The 17436-nt window shown below is 39.3% G+C and overlaps 1 protein-coding gene across 1 annotated transcript; it reads left to right on the forward strand.

Moving 5' to 3' along the window:
• The first annotated feature begins 2869 nt into the window (after window positions 1–2869).
• Window positions 2870–17012, forward strand: tnfsf11 (TNF superfamily member 11). The gene is made up of 4 exons (XM_084723960.1): window positions 2870–3171; window positions 6339–6374; window positions 15171–15297; window positions 16424–17012. Exons 1-4 carry the CDS (start codon window positions 2971–2973, stop codon window positions 16861–16863), a joined length of 804 nt encoding a protein of 267 aa, XP_084580086.1. The 5' UTR covers window positions 2870–2970; the 3' UTR covers window positions 16864–17012.
• The last annotated feature ends 424 nt before the right edge of the window (window positions 17013–17436 follow it).

Raw genomic sequence — 17436 nt, forward strand, 5'->3', positions numbered from 1 at the left:
ACATTTGTCATTTTATTCTGCCAATGTAATGGCCTGCAGAGTGACAGCCACTGCTCTGCAACATGCTCTCATCCAGCGGGGGGCAAAGATGTCACCAATCGTCATGGGATGGGCTGATGATGGCTGCTTGGAAAATTTTAACATATTGCCCCACCCTCTTGCTGATTGTCCCCAAACTCAGAACAAATATTTATTATCACACAGACTTTATTTAACAACTATAAGCATGTTATAACACAGTTTTCATGCATCAGAGTGGGTTCACTATTTGGCAGGATCCAGTAACTTCTAATTAATCTTACTATTGAGTTACTAACATTTGTTTATAACTGGCAAAAGGGGAGCCTCATTGTAAAGTGTATAATCTTGCATGCTGAACATGTCAAAGGAAACAAAACTGCCAAAGCCTTAGTGTATAAAACTGATAATTTGATGCCAAATGAATTTTTTTACTATTCAAAGATGCTGATAGTTAAATTCTGCAAACTTGTGATGAATACATGCTGCTGATGAAGAGGGCTAAGTGAGTGCAATAAGCCATGAGATCTGAGGTTTAACAGTAAAGATAAAGAAACAAGTCACTGTTGCGCTTTTTTTTCATCTAATACATTGGTTTTCAAAATCTGAGACTGTGGGTCTCCCCTCAGACAAAATACTGAAAAGGCCCCCCCAGAGGATCATAATTATGTGATTTGATCCCATAGACTCTCAACAGTTGAGCCAAAATAGCCTATTACTGTTTGACAGAACTTCAGTCTACAACAAAGGGTCTGTCCAAAGCCTGTTATTAGTTTCTGACTCTAGGAAAGTGGTATAAATAGTCCAATTCTCCAGAATTACTCTAACTATGAACTATCTCTTTACCAAATAACACACATTAGGCTGCTCTATGTCATGTGGCAATATTGTTTCACTTCCATTCACTGAGACTCCCCTGAAACTGTTTGGGGAGACCCGCCTCCCACTTTAAAAACATCTGATCTAATGTGTTGTTACAGCTTATTAATGATTTATAATTAAGTGTTTAATACAAACAAATGTAGACCCTAATTATAAACCATTTATAAATGATTTATATGGGTAGCACCAAAATCTCAAACTGGTTTCATATTAAAATGAAAAACTGTTTTTCATTGATAAGTTTGACCTCAATAATGTGTACAGTGTAAAGTGACGAATGATGGGTGACAGCAGTGGCAAAAGTACACATATTCTGTACTCAAGAAGTACAAATACTTGTGTAAAAAAAAAAAGAAATACTAGTGGTAAAAGTAGAAGTACCGATTCAACTTCTTTATTGCAGTAAAAGTGAAAAAGTACAGGCTCTGAAAAGTGCTCAAAGTATAAAAGTAAAAAGTAGCTAAGTAGCAAAGCTAACTTTATAATGCCATGAATAATGTTAATGTTAATAATGTTAATTAATAAAGTTGGCGGTGTGTGCTTGTGAAAACAACACAACCTCAACATCCGGCCACTCAGTTTTGTGCGCCAAGCTTTTCCTAGCAAAGCTAATTGTACCTCACCTTTTCTGGTCAGGTCTCCCTCTGTCTGTGTCTTTTATGTTGTTTTTGTCTTATTATATCGTTTTCATTTTGTTGTCTTGTTACGTCATTTTTGTCTTGTCATGCCACTTTTGCCATGTTTTATATTTTATGCCATTTTTGTCTTGTTGTGTATTGTTATGTTGTTTTTGGCTTGTCACATCGTTTTATGCTGTTTTCGTCTTCTTATGTCTCTTATGTCATATTTGTCTTATGTCATTTTCATCTGGTTATGTCATTTTGCCTTGTTACATCTTTTACGTGATTTTGGTCTTGTTATGTTTATGTTGTTTTTGTCTTGTCATTTCTTGTTATGCTGTTTGTGTCGTGTCATTTTTGTCTCATTACATCTTTTATGCCATTTTGGTCTTGTTATTTCTTGTTATGTTGCATTTGTCTTGTTGTATCTTTTAAGTTGTCTTCATCTTATGTCTTTTAATTGTTTTCGTCTCATTTTGTCATTTTCACCTTGTTACATCTTTTATGCCACATTTGTTTTGTTACTTCTTTTGTGTTGTTTCAGTCTTTTCTGTTGTTTTTGTCTTGTTACATTTTTTACATCATTTTTCTTTTGTCTTTTTATGCCACTTTGTTACATCTTTTATGTAATTTTCATCTTATGTCATTTTTGCTTTGTTTCATCTATTACCTCATTTTCCTCCTGTTCCATGTTGTATTTGTCTTGCTGTTTCATTTTGTCTTATCACATCTTTTACATCATTTCATCTTGTTGCATCGTATTTGTCTTGTTTTCATCTTGTTACATCTTTTCCACCATTTTTTTCATCTTATTGTGTCATTTTTGATATTTCATATTTTATGTTGTTTTTGTCTTGTTACATCTTTCTACTTTGTTTTCATCTTGCATTAAAAGTAATGAGTCTGTTTTGAAAATGTAAGGAGTACAAAGAACAGATATTTGTATTTAGGGGGTAAAAATAAGAAGTTGTCAGAAAAAGAAATTATCCAGTGAAGTACAGATACCTGACAAATCAACTAAGTACAGTAACAAAGTATTTGTACTTAGTTACTTCCCATCTCTGTTTATTCTCCACTACATCCCTGTTGAGCAGAACACTCAGCCTCACTGTGTGTGTGCGTGTGTGTGTCACCGGGGGTGTGGACGCGCAGAAGGGGTGGATCACGTGTTAAAGCGTTTCAGATCAGAGGCTGTGGAGACATAAAGAGCCCGCTCTACCTGTCGTGCGCTCAGGTCGGTCTCACTCTGGTTGCCAGTCTTGTTTCAGTCTTTTTCGTCTGCCTGCTCTCGAGTGCCGGAGGATCGCTCTGATTGGCTGCAGACGAGAACGAGCTCTGCGCCTCAGCCCACCCACCGCTCATTATAGGGACTGTTGCAGTCTGAGTTTCCTTTCTCGCAGTGAACAGGGACCTGGCCCCGGGGCTGAACGGCACACACAGAGCGCACATCATGGCAGCTACCCACAGCGAGTACCGAGGCTACCTGCGGAACACCGTCGACATGGAGGCGGGCCAGCACCGCTTCCACCAGGTGCAGAGCTCGGAGCCCACGTACCGGCCGCTCCTGTTCGGGACCCTCGCTGTTATGGGATTGCTTCAGGTGGCTTCCAGCGTGGCGATCTTATTACACCTGACAGGTTATCTGCAAGAGGTAGGCTCGCTGTCACACTGTGTGGTCTGCTTTGGTCTCTCTGTGCGCAATGACACACTTTGCAAAGTCATTCACTGCCGTCAGCGTGCGTTAGTCAAGCTTTGGTTCTGTGCGTAAATATTTATCCACAAACCCTGTCAGCAGCTCTCTACCAGGCTACAGGCGAGTTACTATAGTCCAGCCATATTTGCGCAACTTTATAATGCCATAAACCGCCAGATAAGTTCGTCGGCTCTGTATAAAGTTGGCGGTATGTGCTCTCAGAGGTAAAGTAGGTAGTGAAAACAACAAAGCCTCAACATCCAGCCACTTCTGCAGTTTCGTGCGCCAAGCTTTCCTGCACCCTTGGCGTCTCTTTGAAGAGTCTAAAACAATGTAAAAACACCGCGGAACTCATAGATAGCATCTCAGACAGCCCTGATTAGATCTCCACGGAGATTCAGATACTTTCCAGCTCGAATCTAAGCATCGTGAATCCCTTCTGAGGCGACAACATCCCAGCGTCCCGCTGGAAATACACACGTCAGTCTTGCGAGATGTCTTGTTTGCAAAATACAGATGTTTTCACTTGAGGCTCCCGGGCTGCAGTTTCTCCTCTGGTGCATGTTTACATGCAATCTGGGGGTTATATTTGTAATTCATATGTGTCACAAGTTGTAAACGTTTGAGCGTAAACAGAGCTGTTTGGAGGCAGAGGAGTCTGGCGAACTTCGAGGAAGACTGGATGTTCTAACTTGGTCTGACAGTGCAAAGTCAGAGATGCAATCAGAACACATGTCAGGACACCAGTATTTTAAACCTCCCAATTTAATACTAGTGCAAACAAAAGATACTCAATACCTCTTTAAATACCTCAGCAAAAAGAAAAAAGTTCTGGGCACACTAAATAATACATTTCCCCCCTTGCCTTTCTTTTTAAAATGAACAACCTGCACACAGAAAATGCCATGTGGGCCAAGTAAATCTGGCAACTCACTAGTAATAAAAAAGGCTTATACAATTAAACTATTTTGATAATCTATTTGTCATTTAATGTCATGCAAAAATGGGAGAAAGTGCTGTTTTCAGTTTCTCTAAATGGAGATTTCCCACTTTTCACAAAACTGAATATCTTTGGGTTGGAGACTGACAAAATGGCAACTGACAACATAGAAAGACATCATATTGGACAGGGGTGAATATTTTTCACTGTTTTCTGGCATTTTATAGGCCATTGGCTCCTAATCTGGGGTCCGGGCCCCACTCAGGGGGGCAACAAACATCACAGGCTTTGTCTGCTCTGAAGTCATCAAAATTAGATTTGCCCATTTGAACAAAAATCACAGTTTATACAAAAAACTGTCTGCAAAACTATTTGAAAAGCTACTTTTTTGACCTCATAAATACTGTAGTAAGCTGAGTAGTTGGCCACACCTCTGTGACCTCTCAAGCTCTATGATAATGAGTCATTACTGGTCAGGATGAGTGTGTGTAAGCTGACTCTGCTGGGTTGTTAAAAGAAAAAAAAATGTTAAGCTTATGCTTGAAAATAGATATTTACCAAGGCAAAGGTTCTAGGATGGAAATAATTAGAATTGGTGTTGATTTTTGACAACCAAGCTTTGGGGAAAAGGTTGGGAACAGCTGTTATAGACGATGTAGCCTGAGATTAAACCTGACAGTTAACTTTAATCTTTGTTATCATTTGATAATAACTTTGGACAAGTAGATTAATAACTAGTCCATTTTCCCACCCAAGCAAGTGGGAAAAAAACAGTAATGTTGAACCCTGACACAGTGCTAGAACAGAAAAAGTTGCTGAGCATTGTCTGGTTTTGCTGCAAGGCAAATTTCAGGCAGAACAATAAAGACTGAACTGAAGCGAGGTCTTAGATCATTTTTTAGAGTTTCACTACTTTTGACACTACAGTGAACACATATTGTATTGTTTTAAGCATGACACTTCAATACTTTTGACAAACTTTCTCCCCGTCAGCTCATCTTTGCCATCTTGCAGGCTGTGATCTTGTAGAACAACATTTACATTCTGCCACGGTTGTTTTTGTTTCTTTACGGCGGTTCGGCAGTCGAATAATTGTCGTGTTTCGACAAGCCAAGAGAGCAGACCGCATCCCCGCTCCGTCAGGATGCTGGAAGTTCACCTGGGGAGCATCTGTCTCTCTTTTTCTCTCCTTCTCTTTCGGCTGGCCTCTGTCTCCTTCTCAGTGTTTGTGTGTTAAATTTCTTTGGCTTGTCTTTGGCATAAACACTCTGCAGTGTGGTAGATGCTAGTTTATGTACTGGAAGTGAGCCAGAGGGGAAAAATAAATAAAAGAGAGGGAGGCAAAGGGGTAAAAACCCCAGAAAGAGAGACACAATGTTGTTATCTTATGTGTGTAATAACAGTTCTATCTGATTGTGATGAGAGAGATGCAGATCGAAGCGTTCCTCGAATACCCAGCAGCCTATGGGTGGTGCTTTGGATAAACAGCCTTTTTTTCCCCCTCCAAATACTACGACAGCTGCATATGGTAGCACTTTTAGCGTGAGTCAGGAGTTGTGTGCGGACTGGAGTTTGGCTCCGGACCATCATCTGCCCTCAACACCTGTATAACTTCCTGGAGATGGGGAGAGGAGTGCTGTAATCTGCACAGCGCCGTGCCGAGAGGAATGTGCTGATCAGGGGTGGCTTAAAAAAAAACAAAAACGCAGCTCTGATTGGAAAATGAGGGCTGAAGTGTGTTTTTATTGTCGTGTGTCCTTGTGCATCACCATGTGTGAAACCTTGCGGCCATTTTATTTCATGTAAAACACATGAATTCAGAGACAACAGCCCTGCACATGAGAAGCAATCAGTCTCAAGATCACTTTGACTTTCGCTTGCTGTGGTGGAATGCAGAGTGACATGCGGAAAATAACTTAACCTCCTACTCCCACACACACACACACACACACACACACACACACACACACACACACACACACACACACACACACACACACATTTAAACATCCAAAGTGAATTGCTGCTTGCATTTCTGTAAGTTCTCCTCCAACCCACACCTGTCAGGGAAACATTCCCAGAACAGATAGTGTTCATCTGAGATGGCAAAACTGTGCTTTTTTTTGTTTGTTTTTTTCACACCGCTCTCGCTAACCTTGCCTCCTGCGTGTGTTTCTGTCTCCAGGTAGACCTGTCCACAGCCCCGCAGCGGCCCATCGAGGTGAGTCTGACTCCAGGCTACACTGCAGCACAACACAGCCTCTGACAGTCCACTCAGAGGAAGAACTACATTTTAACACATTTCCTCCCTGCTCTGACACTATGCACATACATATGGTCTGTGATATTAAAAGGAAAGCTTGTATTGTTTGAAGTATGGTTGTAAGAATGTGTTGCCTACAGTAGATGGCGGTCGACACGCCCTCAGTTTGTAGAGGAAGGCAGCAGTGCTGGCACTTAAACAATGTACTGCTGTGGACAGGGTCAGCAGCAAAACGTATTTTAGCCAACTAATATATCAGTTTAAGTCTACACTATATTTAGAATATTTTCACAGCTTTACCCTGCTGTCAGACAGACTTTTCTGACAAGACACCAACGTTACATAAGCCAAATATCACCATCTCCAAACCAGCCAGACTCCTTTGGCAAAAGCAGCCAGTTTACCTCACAGAACACAGGAGTTGCTGGTTTACTGCTGTCTTGAACGATTAGTTTGTGCTATTTTCTGACTTGGTTTTTGGCATAGGAATCTGATTGGTTTGGAGAGAGCAATATATGGCTTATATAACAGTGGTTTTTCTGTCAGAAAAGGCTGTCTGACAGCAAGGTAAAGTGGTGAAAATATTCTATATATAGTTATTTTACCCCACAGAAGACAGGAGTTGCTGTAATACTGCTGCCTTGATTTGTTAGTTTGTGTTATTGTGTAATTTTGATGAATCTGACTGAACACTTAAAAGTCACCACAATAACAACAACAAACTAACCAATGGAGGCAGCTGTAGACGCGCACATTCTTCAAGGTAAAATAACTGATTTTGTAAATTGAGTCTGGTTGGTTTGGAGAAGGTGATGTTTGACTCATTGAACTTCAGATTCTTGTCTCACAACAAGGTAAAGTAAAAATATTATAAATATAGGGTCCACTAAAATTGATATTGATTGTTTTTAGTTGCCTAAAATATATCGTGCTGCTGACCCTGTCCACAGCAGTATAAGGATGTAAGAAAATATCAAGTGTCATGATAGTATGTCTTGTGATACAGTATCAACTCTCAAAACACTGTATTGTGATATTGTGAGACATGCAAAGATTTGTGTATTTTATGCATATGGTGTGTTTATACTATGACAGGTTTCCTAAAATTAGATTAAAAGAATATAGCAATATATCACCGTGCTTACGGTATCGCAATATATCGCAATATATTAAATTGTGATATGTATAGTATAGCCAGATTTTTCCCAATACACAGCCCTACAGCGGTACATTGATTAGCTTCCTACACCTGCAATCCTGCTGCTTCTCCAAACTGGGGGTGTGGCAACCACCATCTGCACACTGACTGTTAGGACAAGAATCTGGCAGTATGATATGTATCATGAGACAGGCGTTATGACTCAGGATGTTGCGATACTGAAAACAAAGTAATAAGTAATATACTGCTATTTTTTAAATCTCATTTTAGGAAAAGTGTCATAGTATACAGAACAAATCACCATATGTATATAATCTGAGTTTATTTTTAATGCAGTCAGGAGAGTGATGATAAAAACACTGCTATCTGGCAGTCGGGGGTTTAAACACAACACAAAATGAACCACTGCCATGCATCTTTGCATCTATTGCAATACAGTGTTTTTGAGAATCAATACAGTATCACAAAACATAACATTGCAATACTTGAGTGTATTGATATTTTCTTACACCCCGACTTACTAAGGATAAATACCTCATGCAACCCCATGTCAAATGATCCAAACCATCCCTTCATCAGTAAGACTCCTGCTGTGTACAACATTTTGTTATTAATTATCAAACATCAGTACTGATAGCCATTACTGCAATTTTTGCTTCAAGAGGCCTAATCTTGGTAGACTGATTTTCTCTGCTTTGATGTTCCACTAAGGGGGATATTTTCCTCTGGCCTGTAGCACTACTTATCTATCTAGACAGGTTTGGTGTGATTGGCAGAGTTTTGGAGATTTTGGCTATAGAGATGTCTGCCTTCTGTCCAGTATAATGAGACTAAATGGCAACCGACTAGTGCTCAACAAAACAACACTTGAAAAATTCGAAACCAACGTCTCTTTCCAGAAATCATGACCCACTTACTTAGCATTGTCTTTGGTAACCGGGTCATGATTTTTTGGAAGGAGACACTGGTTTTGAATTTTTCAAATGTATTCTTTTGTATTCCACAAACTGATTGCCATTTATTCCTATTATACTGGAGAGAAGGCAGACATCTCTTTGGCTGAAACCTCCAAAACTCTGCAACTCACACCAAATCTCTCTAGATGGATAAAGAGCACTGTGGGCCAGGGGGAAAACTGTTTATTTTTGATTTTAGGGTGAACTGTCCCTTTAAAGCCAAAAATAATGCCTCTGAGGCCAACACCAATCTGCTTTAAGAATGCTTTGAGACATACCTGGAGTTTCCTCCTGTCACTGTCACAGGGGAAAGTACAGTAGATATAGTGATGTGGTTTTACTTTTATTTAAAGAGAAGAGTTAAAAAAGATAATAATCTGAATTTTTGCACTGACAGAAGTCATGATTTTCCCATGGATGTGTTTTCAGAACATACCACAGCTTCTGTAGAGCAAACACCAGCGCAGGCTGCAGAGAGGTCAGACCACAGCAGGAAAAACACCTTTCTTCCTTCCATGTCGGGTCAAATAGCTCATCATTTAGGATTTTTCCAACAGTTTGATTAGCTGACTGCACTGTGCACAGCTCGTAGATTACTGCATCAACTACAGTGAGTCACTCATTGGCGTCAGTGGTTGCAGAGTGTTCCTTCGATGATCAGCAGTAGCATGAGAGAGTTATAAAGCAGGAATTCTTAATTGCTGAAGTCATATTTTTTTTTCTAATCCCCTTTTGGAAGTCGCCGCCCGTTTTTTGGCACAGATTCCGCAGAGCAAAAGCGAAAAAACCTTCCAGGAAGTAAAACAACACAGAATAAAAGCACTGCTTTGCTTCACTAGTGTTTGGTTTCCCATAATGCTTTAATTTCCTTTGAAATTATGTATTTGTGTTTGCTCTGGGTATCCCCGGTGGAGTACTTAGGCAAACCACCCAGCCCGTCTCGGACTGAGGAGCTCATTGTGTCGTTAGCCCTCGGCTGTTTCCCATGGAGTGCAGGGGGACGTGCTGGGAGCTTTATGAGGTGTCAGGGTGACAGGTCCACTTGGCCCACGCTGTGTTGTGTTAGGGTCAGCCCTGAGACCGCCGGGGCTCTCCGCTGACACTTGAGGGGATTTGCTAGAGAGCGGGCCTCGGTGGACAGCTGTCAGGTCTGCAGTTCAGCTCTGGTGTGCGCAGCGTTTGATGTGAGGCAGGATGTGCAGGCTGGGCCTACACCGGGCTGGGGCTGTGGTCAGTGTGATCTCAGGAGTGGTGAGAACACAGGACCATGAATCAGACACAGCTCATGATGTGAATGTTTACAGTCTGTGGAGATCTGTACAACTGTGTAAGAAGGAGGTCTGACTGATGCAGAATGAAACACAAAGAGACAATCTGCTTTGGTGGCCAAGTTGTGAGTGAGAGGACTTTTGTTCTAGCGGAGCATCTTAGAAACCACTCATCAGCATAATAGAGACGGTGAATGATGCATGTGGTGCATAGTTAAAGGGCTGAACTGAAGCCTGCATACACTGTGGTAATCCAGAACCAAGCTTGTGAAATCAAGTCAGCAGTAGCTGGATGTGCACGGAACAAAATCTAAACCCAACACTCAAGTTTCTGAGCACTTCTGAGCACACAAAGGTTTGTTCACAAATTTGTTAAAGTCCATGTTAATGAGCATTTCTTCTTTGCCAAGATAATCCATCCACCTGACTGGTGTGGCATAAAGACGACTGCAGTTTGATCTTGAATAAAGACATTTATCATGGCTATTTCACATAGAGCTACAGACACCACATTTTTCTCTACTTTGCCTTTCCCTGCTTAGTGCTCATTGCCTTCATTGGTTGAGTCTGTCAGGTTTAAAGGAACAGTTCGCCCCCAAAAAATCTAAACCAACTGTAGCACTGTTTATCCATCTATACTGTTTTGGTGTGAGTTGCAGAGTTTTGGAGATATCCGCCTTAGAGATCTCTGCCTTCTCTCCAATATATGGAACCAGATGGCACTAATACTAAAGGCACCAAAAATACATTGAAAAAACTCAACAGCAATGTTTCTTTCCAGCCGGTTTCTGAGCCAGTTACTCGAGAAAAATCCACAGACCTTGTCAGCAGTTTTATGTAGGAATTACTTTCTTTCTGCAGTAGAATCTATGGGAACTACTCTATTTCTAATAGAAAGAAAGTAGTTCCTACATGAAATGACCCTGTATTTGTGTACATGTGACCGGGCCCTCAGACATGAGGAGTGATTCATTATCAGTGTCTCAGGAGTGATGGAATATCAGCGTAAGCCAATCAGAGTAGGGAGGGTCATGACTGTGTTGTATCTGTTGTTGTTTTCATTATTGACTAATCTGTCAGTTTTTTAAATTTCTCTCAAATAGTTGTTTGGTCCACAAAATGTCAGAAAATGGTGAAAAATGTCAATCATTGTTTCTCAAAGCCCAAAGTAATGTCAAAATTTGTTTTTCAGTTTATTATTAGTAAAGAAACTCTATCTAAGATGCTGGAATCAGAGAATTTTAACAGTTCTATCTTTAAAAGAAATTACTCACCGATTAATTTATTATCAAAATAGCTGGCAATTAATTTAATAATCAATTCATAATGGATTAATTGTAGCAGCTCTTGTACCTGTAGCCATAGGTCAGAGCTAGTTTTCAAAATCAAAAGTCAGATTTTAGAGTGAGCATACCAAGACACACCTGTACAATAATCCTGCTGTTCAATCAGCTTCTCTACATGCCACACCTGTCAGGTGGATTGATTATCTTGGCAAAGAAGAAGTCCTGACTAACATGGATTTAAAAAAAATTGTGGACAACATTAGAGAGAAATAAACCTTTTGCCTGCACAGAAGCAGATTTTTTTTACTTTAGCTCCTGAAACATGGCAGCAAAGTGCTGCATTCATACTTTTGTTTTGTGCATATTTCAAGGCCGACATGTAGCAACTCCGTCTGGTGCAGAGTGATAATCACCGCGCTGCACTTTAATTCTAGATCACACTGTATATCAGGAAGCTGCCAAGCTGCTGCTACTTTTGTATAAATAATCTGTTCTCTCTGGTTAAAGAGGTATGACGTGGTCTCACCACAAATCAAGATACATCCCACAGTGTAGGGCCAATTGGGAGCGCGTTCACAATTACTTTGTAGCCTTGGCAAGACATTGTTTACCCCTGTCTTATTCCAAGACACTGCGCTATAAACATGTTTGTGCAGCAAATTGTTTTTGGAGGACAGACAGTGCTAATCTTAGTTTGAGAGCCGTGCAAATTTGCAGACTTGGGTAGTGAATAAATACTTGACAGTAATATTAGCACAGCACAGGTGCAGTGTTGCAAAACCGCGTTAATGGTGTTGGTGGGACTGGCTGTGTGGTGGAGTTTATTTGGAGTGTGTAGTGGTGTTTGTGCTCAGAGGCGCTGTGTGTGGCTTTCAAAGTTGCTGTGTTTAAAATTTCTACCAACTTCAACACTTTACATTTCCCCGTCTTTTCTTTTTCTTTTTCTTTTTTTTTTTAGCTGCTGGCTCAGAGTTAGGGTGAGATGATACTGCCAGAATACCTGAGATTATTGGATCAGAGGAAATTACTCTGAAGCCATAAAACATGTTAAAACACATTTAGGATACAGTAAATACTCAGTCAGTTGAATCTAAATCAAAGGATTTCAAAGTGGGAGGCAGGTCTTCCTAGAAAGGGGGCACCGAACAGTCTCAGGGGAAACAATATCTCATTAGTTATTACATTTGTTAACAAAGGGAGATCACATAAAACAGTCTCAGTGTGTGTGATATTGTTAAATACATAGTTAGGGAGTTAGTTTAGGGAATTTAACTGCTTTTTCTTACTTTCCCAGAGTAAGACATGCCCTATTACAGACCTTTCTTCTGTATTTGGCGTTGTCTGAAGTTATGTAGAACAGTGATTTTTGGCTGTCCTGGGGCACTTTGTCTGAGGAGAGGCCCAGAGTGTCAGACTCTCTCTTCACTGACATTTGTAGTTTACCACATTGATTTTTATCTTTTGCATATATATTTTTATCACACATTCTTGAGAACTGGGACAAATCCTGTCCTACCAACAGCTCTAGTATCTGTAGCTCTGTGTGAAATAGCCAAGACACACCTGTGCAATAATCCTGCTGTTCAATCTCTATATGCCACACCTGTCAGGTGGATTGATTATTTTGGCTAACTTGAAGAATAACCTGAATTTAAACAAATTTCTCAACAAAAATGCCCCAATTTCACTTGTTTTGTGAAATTGTATTCTTTAAGGATTTATATGTATTAAATATATTTTATTTATAAATTTATAATAGATTTTGCTTTCATTTTTTTTTAATTTCTAAACTTGCTCTGTGCCAGAAAACAACCTTGTTCCAGAAAAGAATTCACAACTTAAGACAATTTAAATATGTGTTAAAAATCTTCAAAATCTAAAACTAACAACTACTACTGATAACATATGTATAAAAATGTGTTATTCTAATCATCTTTGTTTTTGTTTTTTTTTGTTTTTTTTAAATGAAAATGTTGGCCCTTTAAAGTTGTGTCTCAGATTTCTGTCAACTCTGTCAGATTTTTTACAAAAACATGATTTAATCAGGCATAAAAAGAGTTAGCTATTCCTTAAGGACCCCTGTCTCACTTCCTGGTTTAAAGAAGCAGGAATACTGTTCAAGCACTGGTAAACTTTCTATTTTTAGACAAATTCATTAAATAATATTTCTCTCAGATGTGTCTCAACCATAACATGTCAACTCTGTAGTCCCTGAAATATATTGTCCCAGTAAGTAAAAATTGAAACTCCTCAAAATACATTCTCAAGAATGAGTGGTATATATGTGTATGAACGCTAAAAAAAAGACTTTTGCTGCATCCAGAATTCTATCTATCCTAAAACTTAATCAGGTCTTTTCCACGTCATTAAGAAAGTTGTACAACTTTAACAAAAATGTGATCTCACATGTCCTTGAGCTCTCCTGTGTGAGTGTAGGACAGTAGGCAGAGGCAGAAAAGAAAACACTTGCGCCTGATATTTTAATCTCATGCCAGATGTGTAAGAGAGTTGGCAGCTCCGGTGCAGTAACTGTTTACTTGCTTGGAAACCATGTTTTCCTTGAGTGTATATGCTCTGTCTTGCCTGAGGATGACAGCCCCGCTCAGACTGTGGATGGTGGTGTCACTGGCCTTGAATAGAATCAGCACTTGGGGCTGAATGCAGTCCAGATTCTTTTTGTGCCAAATCCGTGAGGAGCGCAATCTATCTGAAAGGTTACACTCACCAGGAGGCCTCCCTGTCAAAACCCGCGGCCCCCGGCGCAACCACGACTATAATAAGACGTTAGCAGGAGAATGGATGATACACACAGACAAGCAGTCCATGCATTTACTTACTGTCCTCAGAGACACACACACTCCATTCCATACAAGTAGACAGTTATTCAAAGAGACAGCAGAGCAGGGCTGTGGTAAAATATGTCAAAGTTGTATTGTTGCTTTAAGAGAAAGTCATTTGTGTGTGTGCAGGTTAATTGTTGATGTCTCTTTTGCTGATGTGTTGCAAGATGTGTTGGGTAACTTCTCTGAGCAGCAGACAAAACACACCAGAGCCCGACCGATATTATCAGCCTGATATTGGCCAGTCACAGCTGTTTCAGGATATCTATACTGCATATATGCAGAATGTCCAATATATATATGAAACTGTTTTTTTTTAACAGAACACAATGCAGATTGTTTTTTAGATTTGTTTTCAATTTAGGTTTAATGTATACATCTATTGTGCTCTACACTGTAAAAATTAAAAGCTGAGAAAAGTTTCAAGGCAACTTACTGCAATAGATTTGAGTTTTGAGCCTAACTCAAAATCATAAGTTTTGATAGTTTTGTTGAGATAATTTACTTTCTTTTGTTAGATAAACTTGAATCTTTGAGTTTTAGAAACTCAAAATAATGTATTTCAAAATATATATATATATATATATATATATATATATATATATATATATATATATATATGTATTGTAAACTAATTTAAGGGAATAATGGTTAATGTTGTAATTATTTATTTTTTGAGTTTCTAAAACTCAAAAATTCAAGTTTATCCGAAGAAGAAAAGTAAACTATCTCAAATAAAGATTATAGGTCAGCAAAACTTTTTTCTTAGCTGATTTCAAAACTTAAGAATCTGAGTTGCGCTTAAAACTCAATAATCTATTGCAGTAAGTTGCCTTGAAATGTTGAGTTGTGAGAGTTGTCTAAATATTTTTTACAGTGTATTTGTGTGTTTTTTAAATTTTAAAGTTTATATTTATTTATAATTCTTAAAAATACTTGTAAAAGTTCACTGTTTCAGTTCCCAAGTATAATTTTGGACAATAAAGTTTGTTGTTAAACTGTAAAATTCGATGTTTCCATTACATACCATTACATACCATAAGCGTTATAATCACTTTAGATAGATCACTGCAAAAAATGTGCATTCATATAAAGAATACTGGCTGCTATATATCAACATCATAACTTTTGTTTTTATCCCTGATATTGGAAGCAGCAGAATCAGTCAGGCCCTAAAACACACATACCAAAAATGTAAGTGATGTTTTTTGCCATCAGTCAGTCAGTTTTTTCTGTTTTCTACAGGAGGTACAGACGGAGCCTGTGCTCAACGCACTGAGAGACACAAGGAAAAACAGACGGTGCAAAACGCCAAAAGAGAGCCTGCCATCAGCTCATCTACCAATCAGAGCACATCAAGACTTCTCTAAGAGTGAGTATAGTTGAATTAACATCCTGTTATTATTGCATTTGAAACGTATCTGTCAATCTGGCCCACATTTTGAAATAATTCACATATAAACACAACATTTTTTGTTAAATGACCCTCCTATTTATCCTGCTCAGTGGGCTGTATCACATACGTGACTTTCTTATTGTGTGGGGTCAGTCAGTTCATGTATGTCATTGGTAAATACTTCATGACAGGTTAGTTTATGATGTTACTGAGTAAGTGATATATGCCGATTATGCCTGTAGATCAAAGTGAATCACAAAAGAATTTTACCGATGAGGTAACTAAAAACTTTTACTGTGAAAAAACATGACCCCAACATAAAATACCTGCTTTTAGAATGGAGTTTGGTTTTACAGTCTGCCCACTTCTCAGTAGCAGAGGGTATTTTAATGTTAATAATTCTTATTAATTTGGACTGACCTATCTTCCAATAATGAACAGTGTCAGGAGTTGAGCTGATACTGACCTGGTTTCTATTTCTGTCAGCTCCTAATAAAAGGTAACATATTTTTAGATTAAATCAGGTTCTTTTGGGGCTGGGTCGAAATAGATCACAAGCTTATTTCACTTTAATTGGAAGTTATTCTGATAATTGTAAATTTTTATGCAAATCATTTCATAGATCCAGCTTCACGAACAATATTTTCTGTACTTTTATTTTTTATTACTTTATAGTAGTAATAGTGGTATGTGTTACATGAGGTTACATGACGCTGAAACTGAACTCCAGTTGAGTGCTGAAAGGTTCTGTATCAGTTGATGTTGATAGACTGTGTTTGTCTTCACATCCAGTCAACATCTGGGAGGCCTTTTTAGTGTTCATGGCGTCCTTCAACCACTGTAGCGCGCTGTAGGATTCTGGCTTGTACATGCCTGAAAAAGTTTGAGAATCACTGCCTTACTGAGCTAAAATTTTCAAAAGCTTGAAGAGTCTTTGTTTCGTTTGTTTCAGGTCGAACAACCCAACCAGCTAGTTACTGAGAAATTATGAAAGGCTTTACACAGAATACTCTTTGCCTTGTTTGTTTATGATGAAATGACAAATATAAATGTATTGACAAATAGATTAACCAAACCTCTTTGTTTTCTGCTCGCTATGAAGAGGGCGATCCGAAGGCCATCACCATCGACTGGGAAGACGTGCATGGATACCGCCACAGAATGGGCTACCAGAAGGGTAAACTGCTGGTGATAGAGTCAGGATTCTACTACGTCTACGCCAAGACCTGCTTCCGCTACTACAAGCTGGGACCGGAGGACAGCAGTCAGGTGGTGGTCCCACCGGTGGATGTTAGCAACACCCAGCTCATCCAGTACGTCTACCACGAGAGCATCAAACAGAACAGCAAGGCCGTGGTGTTGATGAAGACGGGCAGCACCATGCGCTGGAACATCACGAGCTATAACATGTACTGCGCCCAGCAGGGTCGAGGGGTCCGGCTGGACGTCGGGGACGCCTTGTTTGTCAACGTGTCCAATGCTTGGATGCTGGACCCAGAGGGAGAAGGGACGTATTTCGGGGCCATAAAGTTGGGTAACTGAAATTTAAAGACGTGGGGAGCGGACATGCTACTGAACATTTTTTATGCCAAAGAACCACTGTTAGTGATTTATAATGTTGATTTGTCAAAAAAATGTGTTTTTATTGTACATGTGTTGTTTTTTTTGGTATGTTGCTCTTCACCGAATAGCCTTGGGAGTCCTAATGAAAAAGGTAGTCTCCTCGTCCCCCCAAGACACACAGCTCTAACACAGCTTCATCCAACATAGCACTGGACTTTTTTTTTATAGACTTTTTTAAAGTATTGCAGTTTTTGTTGGGAAATTTCAATACATTTCCGTTCAGATTACAACTTTCAGACTTCAGTATAGACGTGTGTTTATGCACTAATGAAACAAACCACAATGGAGCAACAAAAGAACTAAGTCTGTTGGCAACAAGTTTGATGAGAAAGGATTTATCAAAGTTGACTGTTGGAAAAAAAATGTCAAAAAGGAACACTGGGCCTCATGCAAGAACCACTCGTATGAACGGATTTGTTCCAGCGTGGTTTGTCTGAGTGATTTAGGAGAACTTTCTCATATTTAGATTTTTCTTAAAGGTACGAACACAGT

This window comes from Lutjanus erythropterus, chromosome 8 (assembly GCF_056507025.1).
Source record: "Lutjanus erythropterus isolate fLutEry1 chromosome 8, fLutEry1.hap2, whole genome shotgun sequence".
NCBI classification, from domain to species: Eukaryota; Metazoa; Chordata; class Actinopteri; order Lutjaniformes; family Lutjanidae; genus Lutjanus; species Lutjanus erythropterus.